This window comes from Macrobrachium rosenbergii, chromosome 6 (assembly GCF_040412425.1).
Source record: "Macrobrachium rosenbergii isolate ZJJX-2024 chromosome 6, ASM4041242v1, whole genome shotgun sequence".
Taxonomy (NCBI): Eukaryota; Metazoa; Arthropoda; class Malacostraca; order Decapoda; family Palaemonidae; genus Macrobrachium; species Macrobrachium rosenbergii.
The window spans coordinates 6,557,347-6,567,642 of record NC_089746.1 but is presented as its reverse complement, the minus strand read 5'-3'; the positions used below and the strand labels follow the sequence as shown (position 1 = coordinate 6,567,642).

Sequence of the window (10,296 nt, the reverse complement as noted above, 5' to 3'; positions counted from 1 at the left end):
CGAATTAAAATTCATACGTATGCATTATCGATGCTGCGTATGTGAAAAACCCTGCGCAATCGGGAACCCTAAATAGATCCTGTTGAACTTTTTTTCCAGGTTTCCTTCAGTATTTTCACGTTCGTTGGCCCTATTAATGATGACAGTAAAGTGGCCGAAGTTTCTTAATCTACGAGCTCTGCTTGCTCTTTTTGATAATCAAGTTCCCTAAAATGATGTTTTCAGTGGTCCGGGTTAACGCTGTTTGAACCGCGGCCCACGAAACTTAACCACCGCCTTGTGGTGGCTCTCTTCTCGTTTCCAAGACGATTATAAATTTAGAATTGTATGAAATAAAAACTACTGAGTCAAGGGGCTTAACTTGGCATGTTTGATGATCGGAGGGTGGATGAAATGACCAACTTGCAGCGCTCTCTCAACAGTTTTTAAGATCTGAAGGTGGACAGTGTGGGTACAGAAAAAGTTATACGTAAAAAGTATTGACAGAAAAAGTGCTACATAAAAAGAGTTTTATAAGAAAAAATGTGTGACATAAAAAGTGCTCTAAAAAGTTTTGAAAAAGTGCGGGAAGAATAAAGTTGGACCATTTTTGCTTTGCACAATAGTTTTGCCAATAAAAACTTGACTATTTGGCATCATATGTTATAAGATATTTTATATTTATTTCAACATCCACTGAATGTCGAGTTCAACTGTGACAAGTTAATCCTTTTGTTGACATTCAAAAGTAACGTCATTATTAGAGTCCTTTATAATAATAATAATATTAGTTACTTTATCACCATTATTATTATTGTTCTCAAATCTTATTCGACTGGGTGGTTTTTAAAGTGAGGCGTCCTATTTATCTCTGCCCATTTATATTATTTTGTTTAGGTTATTATTTATTAACGATGAACTATGGTTTGCTATCTTAATCAAGCAGGGAACAACAAAAGGAAACAGATTTCATAACTTTTATTATTCTTGTGTCATCTTGAAAAACTTTGCTACTGAGTATGAACATTACTGTCTTTGTCTGCAATCATAATCACAAACAATAATGCAGCTAACACCGTACCCTAATAATAATAATATTACATTCTAAGACTTCATCCGATTTCTCATCGTTTGAATCACTATCTGTTTTCTATTTTGCAAAAAAAATCTTTTATCCATCTTCCTACTTTGTCAACAATGTTATGTTTTCTAATTTTTTCGCTAATATATTATGATCTACCTTGTCAAAAGCTTTTGCAAAGTCTTTATCTAAACCACATCTAATGTCTCTTTTCATTTATCATAAAGATTATATATGATTTCATGGTGGATTCAACAGTTGTCTGTCTGTCTGTTTTGTCTGTCTGTCTGTCAAAACCATGTTGTCCTCTGTTGAACAATCTATTTTTCATTAAATGTTTCATTATATTTTTTTCATTACCCTTTCAAAGATTTCATAAATAAAGTGAAAATCAGACTACAAAATCATAATTACTTGCCTCTAGTCTTGAACCACTTTTGAAAGATTAAAAAGGAATATATGCTAATTTATGCTCATCATAAATCTTGCCTGTATCTATACTTTGCCTTAATAATATTGGGTTTATTTTTAACATTGAATGAACCACTTTCTTTAACAATATGGCAGGTACTCCATCTGGTCCTGCTGCTGATCCATTTTTAATTTCATTAATAGCCTGCAAAATAAAGGCTTCTGTAATATCTATATCTGATAAAAATCATCAGTATTTTCTCTCTTATTTCTTTTTTTCATTATCTTCATTGTCAAGTTTCTCTCCCTTCACTCTTTATCTTTCAGAGATTCAAAGGAATAATATGTTTGTACAAAATCATTTCCTTTTTTCATTCGTTAATCGCCCTTCAATTCTTAGAGGGCTGAAAAGGAATAAAGTAAATACTCTCTTATTTTATTCATCTTTTTGCATATGAATAAAAAATAAATTTTAGGTTTTGCATGATATTTTGTAGTGTCATTTCTTCTAGGTTCCATTTTTCATTTTCTTTGATTGTATAATCTTTTGTTCTGCATTTTCTATCTTACTTTTTAGTTCCATCACTTTGTTGCATTCTTTTCTTTTGCAAGAGCTTTTTTCCACTTTCTAATTTTCTGAACAAGATCCTTCTGTCTTGCTGCAGATGTTTCTTTTGATTAGATGGTTTGTGTTATTTTTTTTTGGTGCTTCACTGAAGAAATGTTATATATTTTTGTACTATTTCCTTTATTCTAATATTTTATATAATATATCGGCTATTTACCTGTTATCATCACTTACAAATATGTTTTCCATTCTTTGTTTAATTCTTCATTTATTTTTGACCAATTTATATTCTTACTATAGAAATTGTATTTTCCATATCCTTCCCATTTTTTCTTGTCTCTTATACTTTTCTTTGTTTTCGTATGTTCTGGAACGGACTTTATTTTATGACATTATGGTCCTCTCTACTCTCTGTTATATACTATTATTTCTTTAACATAATTCACCTTGATTCAAAATACTAGGTCTAAAATATTATCCTTTCTTGTTGGTAGTTGATTTATTTGCTGAATGTTATGTTCTAGTAGCATATCTAAAAGATTTTCAAGAATGTTTCTTATCTTCTGAATACAATTTTGTTGAATAAAAATTTTTTATATGTATAAATACAACCACAGTCTCCTATTCTTTCTTTCCATTCCTACAAAAGGAAAGTTAAAGTCTCCAGTTAGAGAGAGAGAGTCCAGTCCTGTATTTCTAAAACGATAAAATTCATCCAGTTTTTCAATTAAACCTAGCAATTATGTCAAACTCTTTCAGCAGTTAGGGGAGAGAGAGAGAGAGAGAGAGAGAGAGAGAGAGAGAGAGAGAGAGAGAGAGAGTACTGTATGCATTCCAGAAATGTTTATTTTTATTCAACAAAATCTTGTATTCAGCACGAGCAATTTGAAAACTATATTCTCTAAGCAATCTTTTGAGAGAGAGAGAGAGAGAGAGAGAGAGAGAGAGAGAGAGAGAGAGAGAGATTTTTATTCGCTATACTTCGTTAATAATATCACTGAACCACCACGAAGTTACGATACGTATTTCACTAACTCACGCGAATTAAAATTCATACGTATGCAAATCGCCCTCCCTCTGCGTATGTGAAAAAACCCTGCGCAATCGGGAACCCTTTAAATAGATCTCTATTGAACTTCGTATGTTTTTCCATGTTTCCTTCAGTATTTTCACGTTCGTTGGCCCTATTAATGATGACAAGTAAAAGTGCGCCGAAGTTTCTTCGGCGCAATCGAGCTTTCTGCACAGCAGCTACTGCGTATAATCAAGGCCACCTAAAATAGACCTATCTTTCAGTGGTCCGGGTATAACGCTGTATGAACCGCGGCCCACGAAACTTTAACCACCGCCTTGTGGTGGCCTGGCCTCTATCGTTGCCAGAAGCACGATTATGGCTAAATTTAGCCTTAAATGAAATAAAAACTACTGAGGCTAGAGGGCTGCAATTTGGCATGTTTGATGATCGGAGGGTGGATGATCAACATACCAACTTGCAGCCCTCTAGCCTCAACAGTTTTTAAGATCTGAAGGTGGACAGAAAAAAGTGGACAGAAAAAGTGCGGACGTAAAAAAGTGTTGACAGAAAAAAGTGCCGACATAAAAGAGTGCTGACAGAAAAAAAGTGCTGACATAAAAAAGTGCTGACAGAAAAAAGTGCGGACAGAAAAAGTGCGGACAGAATAAAGTATGGACGGACAGACAAAGTCGGCACAATAGTTTTCTTTTAAAGAAAACTAAAAATAGACCGCCAGAGTGGCACATATGTTACAGGGAGAGGCGTTTTTATATTTATTTCCGCTTCCACTGAATGTCGAGTGTCAAGGCTGTGACAAGTTAATCCTTCGTTGACATTCAAAAGTAACGTCAAGGTCGGTGCCTGTGAGAGTCGCTACGTTTAATATAATAATAATAATAATATTAGTTACTATATTATTATTATTATTATTATTCTGTTCTATCACAGCCATCTTATTCGACTGGGTGGTTTTTATAGTGAGGCGTTCCGGGTTGCATCCTGCTTCTATTATTATTATTATTATTATTATTATTATTATTATTATTATTATTATTATTAACGATGAACTATGGTTTGCCACTTATTAATACCAAGCAGGGAACAACAAAAGGAAACAGATGCATAACATTTTATTAGCATTTATTCAACATAAAATAATTTAATTGAAAAATTTGCGCGTGCGCGTTATTATGAAGTATTCCTGTGTTTGCGACCCACACTACTATATAATAATAATAATAATAATAATAATAATAATAATAATAATAATAATAATAATAATAATAATAATAATAATAATAATACATTCTAAGACTTCCCAATACTGACTCGATTCCAGAGCTTTAGAACCTGTCTTTGTCTCCGTCTGTCTGTCTGTCTCAACAGATTAAAAAATGTAAATGTGTATGCTGAACCTTCAGAGTCTCTCTCTCTCTCTCTCTCTCTCTCTCTCTCTCTCTCTCTCTCTCTCTCTCTCTCTCTCTCTCTCTCGGTCTTTATCTTAACACCATAGAACTAATGTCTTTCTCTTGCTCCCTCTCTCTCTTTCAAAGATTAAAAAGGAATAAAGTAGATTTTGGTGTAGATTCAGAACCATTACAGTCTGTCTGTCTGTCTGTCTGTCTGTCTGTCTGTCTGTCTGTCTGTCTGTCTGTCTGTCGGTTTTTCTTAACACTATATAACCAGTTTCTTTCCCTATCTCTCTCTCCTCTTTCAAAGATTCAAAGGGAATAAAGTAAAATCGTGTTGTAGATACAAAATCATCACATTCTCTCTCTCTCTCTCTCTCTCTCTCTCTCTCTCTCTCTCTCTCTCTCTCTTCAAAGATTAAAAAGGAATAAAGTAAATCTTGGTGTAGATACAGAACCATTACAGTCTCTCTCTCTCTCTCTCTCTCTCTCTCTCTCTCTCTCTCTCTCTTGGTTTATTTTGGTTTATTTTTTAACACTATATAACCAGTTTCTCTCTCTCTCTCTCTCTCTCTCTCTCTCTCTCTCTCTCTCTCTCTCTCTCTCCTCTTTCAAAGATTCAAAGGGAATAAAGTAAATCGTGTTGTAGATAGAAAATCATCATATTATCTCTCTCTCTCTCTCTTGTTTTTTTCTGAACACTATATAACCAGTTTCTCTCCCTCTCTCTTTTTCCTCTTTCAGAGATTCAAAGGGAATAAAGTAAATCGTGTTGTAGATACAAAATCATCACATTCTCTTCTCTCTCTCTCTCTCTCTCTCTCTCTCTCTCTCTCTCTCTCTCTCTCTCTCAAAGACTGAAAAGGAATAAAGTAAATCTGGGTGTAGGTGCAAATCCTTCACAGCCTCTCTCTCTCTCTCCTACAAAGGATTCAGGGAAATAGAAATAAATTTAGTATAGGCTCAAAGCATCGTAAATTCACGACGCAGCAGCCCACTGGTAAAGAGCCAAAGATGTTTATGTGATCTCCCGTCTATGATCTTCGCAGGAGCATCTGTTTTGTTTCTCAGTCCGATGCTGCTGTGTTCTCCGTTACGTCATGTTGTTGTAATGCTTCCATTTTATGCCGTTGTTTGTGGTGTTTCTCATTGCGTATGTTGTTTGGCTGCTGGGCATTCCTGTCTTGCTGCAGATGTTTCTTTTTGTTATTAGAGGGTTTGTGTTATGTCTTGTGAAATTTGGTGCGATTCACTGAAGAAATGTTACTAGGGAAAATTCTGTTGTAGTCATTTTCTTTATTCCGATATGTTGGGTTCTGTTTTGGTTCCAAATGGCTCGTTACCTTTGCTCTGTCTCTGTCTGTCTGTCTGTCTGTCTGTCTGTCTGTCTGTCTGTCTGTCTCTGTCTCTCTCTCTCTCTCTCTCTCTCTCTAGTGTAGGTTAAAAAGAATGTAGCATTATTTCTTGTAATTTATACTTTAAATTCTGAAGGCCGTGTATCTGACAACGAAAGTTTATTTTCATTAGTCCTCTCTCTCTCTCTCTCTCTCTCTCTCTCTCTCTTAGTGTTGGTTCAAAAGAATATAATGATTGATTTAAATCCGTGCTATAGCTTTGTAAGGCTGTATTTGACATTGAAAGTTTATTTTCATTTGCTCTCTCTCTCTCTCTCTCTCTCTCTCTCTCTCTCTCTCTCTCTCTCTCTCGAGAGAGAGAGAGAGAGAGAGAGAGAGAGAGAGAGATATGGGAAAGAGCAAATAAACTGAGAAAAATAAACTAGAGGAGAAGTCTAAATCTTCTCTTCAGAAGAATGGACTCGCGTCGTCAAACTGTGTCATTCTAGGATTAATGGCTAAGCTTTTGTAATCATAATCACCAAAGGATAATGATTAATATGTTCCATTTAATCGAAAATATCATAGATAAATAAGATACAGAAATTTTTAGACTCCTGAAAGTATTTTTATGTTAAGGGATAAGATAAGAAACCCGCCAGACTTTCACAAAAATTAAAAAGTATTTCTACGTCAAGGGACAAGATGAAGAACCTGTCAGACTTTCCCAAAAAGTCAAAAGTATTTCTACGGAAAAGGACAAGATGAGGAACCTGTCAGACTTTCACAAAAATTGAAAAAGTATCTCTAAGTAAAGGGCTAAGATGAGGAACCTGTCAGACTTTTACAGTGTAAAAGTCGAAAAGTTTCTCTAAGTAAAGGGAGATCGATTACAAGATATTCACTTTCTATCCTGAAAGGTCTGTCAGCTCTTCGGAACATCATCTTTGTCGCCCATAAAACTATTCTAAAGTTATTTCAAAGTTATTGCAGTGTTCCCCCGGCGTGTATCTGTTTTTTTTATCGCTTTGGAAAGGAATTCACCGAAGGGAAAAATGAAAAAAAAGTCAAACTAAAATTTCTATTTTGTGTTTTTTGGAGTTGAATGCCGTTCTAAGGGGCTTCACAAAGAGCTGATGCTGAAGAGGAAGAGGAAGAGCAAGAGCAAGAAGCAGAAGATGCAGGAACAGAAGAAGAAGAAAATAAGAAGAAGAAGAAGGAGCAAAAAAGAAGAAGAAGAAAAAGAAGCAGAAGCAAAAGAAGACAGAAGATACCCGATACGTCCAACCATCTTAGACGCTTCCTGCAGAAGAAGACGCTTCCTGCAGAAGAAGAAGAAGAAGAAGAAGAAGAAGAAGAAGAAGAAGAAGAAGAAGAAGAAGAAGAAGAAAGAAGAAGAAGAAGATAACCGATACGTCCAAACATCTTGAGACGCTTCTTGCAGAAGAAGAAGAAGAGAGTCCCAGTGTCTGTTTACATCAAAGGCTTTCAAGAGACGTCTTCTCGGAAAGGGGGAAAAGTTTCATTATTGCTTTTAAGTTTGATTATTTCTTTTTTTTGGCCAAGGGGAAATTGCCATTCGTTTCGTCTTCATTATTACTTTTTTATTTTTGGTCTAATTTTTTTTTTGAATCCTTAAATAGACAGTGATTGTCAATTGTTTATATGAGACTTTTATCAAAGAAAAATTCATGATTAGTGACGTGTGTGAGGCATTTTTTATTTTGCAGATTTTCTCCTTAATTCCTCCTCCTCCTCGTCTTCCTCCTCCTAGTTTTTTAAACCGCTCTTTCTGTGCTTCATTTAAGAAAGAGGAACTTAAGATTAGTGACGTGCGTCAGATATTTTTCGGATTTTCCCCTTTGGCTCCTCCTCCTCCTCCCCCCCTCTTCCTCCTCCTCATCCAGCTCCCCCTCCTCCTCGTCCTCGTCCTCGTCCTCATTTCCCTCCTCCTTTTCCTCCTAACTTCCTCCTCATCTTCATTTCCCTCCTCCTCCTCCTCCTCCTCCTCATCTTCATTTCCTCCTCCTCCTCCTCCTCATTCTCCTCCTTGCCTTCCTCCTCTTACTCCTCCTCCTCCTCCTCCTCCTTCTTGCTTTCCTCCTTGTTTTCAAACAGTTCCTTTCCTCTCCCTTCCACAACGTACCTGAATTCGTGAGATTCCCTTTCCTCCTAAGCCAAGGGTTTATTATCGCGTCGTTTTTTTCATCTCTCTCTCTCTCTCTCTCTCTCTCTCTCTCTCTCTCTCTCTCTCTCTCTCTCTCTCTCTCTCGTGAATAATATCTGTAGTTGTTTATGACTGACTCATTTAGCAAGGGCACCGCACCTTTGTTAAAATGCAATTAGAAAATAAGATTTTAAGCTTACGAAGAATCGCGTACAATGGACAGAAAGTGGACTAGTTACAAGAGGTTTTACTATGCATTTCTGGCAAAAAATAGTGTGTTTTTCTTTAATATCTCCCATACTAATTACTTGATCAGAATGGTACTTTGACAAAACACTCTTGAGACCTTCCCCTAATTTTTGATACTATAATGCATTGGCAAATCTCTTTAATTAAGGTGTTTACTCTGGCCTAATAAAGCCTAAGCCAAGTGAATCAGGTAAGTAGGTACAGCAATTCGAATGCCTACACTCCCCGTCCCTCCCCTCCTTCCCTCCCTCTGTCTTGACCCTCCTCCTATCCCTCCAGTAACCCCTTACCTATTCTCTCCGGCGTCGCTTACTCTACCTTTTCTCTAACCTGTTATATTTGTTAATAACTGATAGAATTGATATGTTGGATTCTTGTTATAATTCTTATTAACATTTCATGATATTGTTGTATTTCGTCAGGGTGTTTAAGGAGTTTACAGCCTTTAGCTTATTTATCCAACTTGATGAACCTGCCCTGAGGGCTTCTTAAATCCTTAAGTTTCGTGCGATATACGGCTACGACTTGGAAAGATAACCAAAATTAAATCTCATAATACAGCTTAAGACCCATCATACAGTTACAAGAGATTCAGATATCTAAACCCAAGCTTAATTCCTTTTAAGGTGTAGACAGCATAAATTGCATTGAACAGCCATGCAGAATTATCTTCATCTAATGTATCTCCAATCTGCATTCCCTTTCGTTTTACTGTTATTTTTCATAACTGGGCTACCTTATCTGCTGGTGCCCCTGGTATCTATACCTATTAAGACAAAAATAGTAATAGTGATAGCAGTTGTAATGATAATCATGATAAAGATGTTAATGATAAGAGAAGCATGATAAAAGTTTCTCTGTCTGTCTGACTGACTCTCTCTCTCTCTCTCTCTCTCTCTCTCTCTCTCTCTCTCTCTCTCTAATGTGAAATAATTATCGCCATCAGTTGGAAAGTAAAGGAAACAATTGAACAAAAATCACAAAAAATTTATTCCTAATCGTCATCACTGTCAAGGAACAGATCATCCTCATCATCACTGTTTATGGTGATGATTATACATAGGATCTACAGGTCTTTGGATGTTATCATTTGACCAGTATGCTTCCTCGAAGGCTCTGGACCGTCTTATTGCACCGTCCCACACTTCCCTTGTTGCACTAACCTTCGCTTCCTCTATTCTGGCCTGTAAATCTGCCCGAGTGAATCGCTACTGCAATGAGGAACGCACACGTTTTTTCATAAAGCCCCAGACCTGCTCAATAGCATTGAGCTCAGGATGAGCAGGTGGTAGTCGGGCGACTTCATGTCCCCATGAACGGATGATGTTGTCAATATTATACACAGGTAGTGGGCGGTTTTGCTTGATGATTTGCAACAGCTCAGGGCGTGTGGAGTTTGGAGGGAATGGTATCTGGCGGCACGTCAACCATTTCATGATATCTGCTTTAATGGTGGAGGAATTTGGGCAACGACTATCTTCGCTCAATTGGTTGAAGTAGGGCGCATTATCAAGCACAAGCACTGCTGGCTCAGGCAATGATGGAAGAAGTTGGGACGTGAGCCAACGAACGAAGAGGTCGGCATTCATTTCGCCATGGTAGTCACCAGTTTTGTTTTTTGTAGGAAAACACAAGAATGATTCCTCAATGAAACCATCTTCTGTGCCTGCAGCAACAAGCACAAAACGCTCCCCTTCTCCGGGAGGGACCTGCCGACTGTAGGTGGCACTTATCATGGACTGTGTGGCATCAACCCACTCGCTGCTAGGATGCATCCTCGTGGTGAACCATGTTTCATCGATGTATACCACCTTTCTCCCTCCTTCCGATATTCATTAAGTGCTCGGAGAGTGGGAATGCGCCAGCACACTCAAGAGTTTCCTTTTTGACATACATTTTCCGTTGTGTGGTCTTATAGCAGAACCCCATGTCATGTAGTAATCGCCACACTGATGATTCTGATTTTCCAGCTGGGATGATGCCGTTTTCACGTAAACCCTGTGTCAGACTTTTTAATGGTGAATGTGTTTTTCTTAGCGAATTCACCGTGTACATAGCGGCGAATGGCACCGATAGCAAAATT

At 37.1% G+C, this 10,296-nt stretch overlaps 1 protein-coding gene across 1 annotated transcript; it reads right to left on the bottom strand.

Annotated features, from left to right (window-relative positions):
- Window positions 1-9,421: 9,421 nt before the first annotated feature.
- LOC136839709 (uncharacterized) lies at window positions 9,422-9,988 on the bottom strand. Its single transcript, XM_067106062.1, has one exon. It carries the CDS (start codon window positions 9,986-9,988, stop codon window positions 9,422-9,424), a length of 567 nt encoding a protein of 188 aa, XP_066962163.1.
- Window positions 9,989-10,296: the final 308 nt, after the last annotated feature.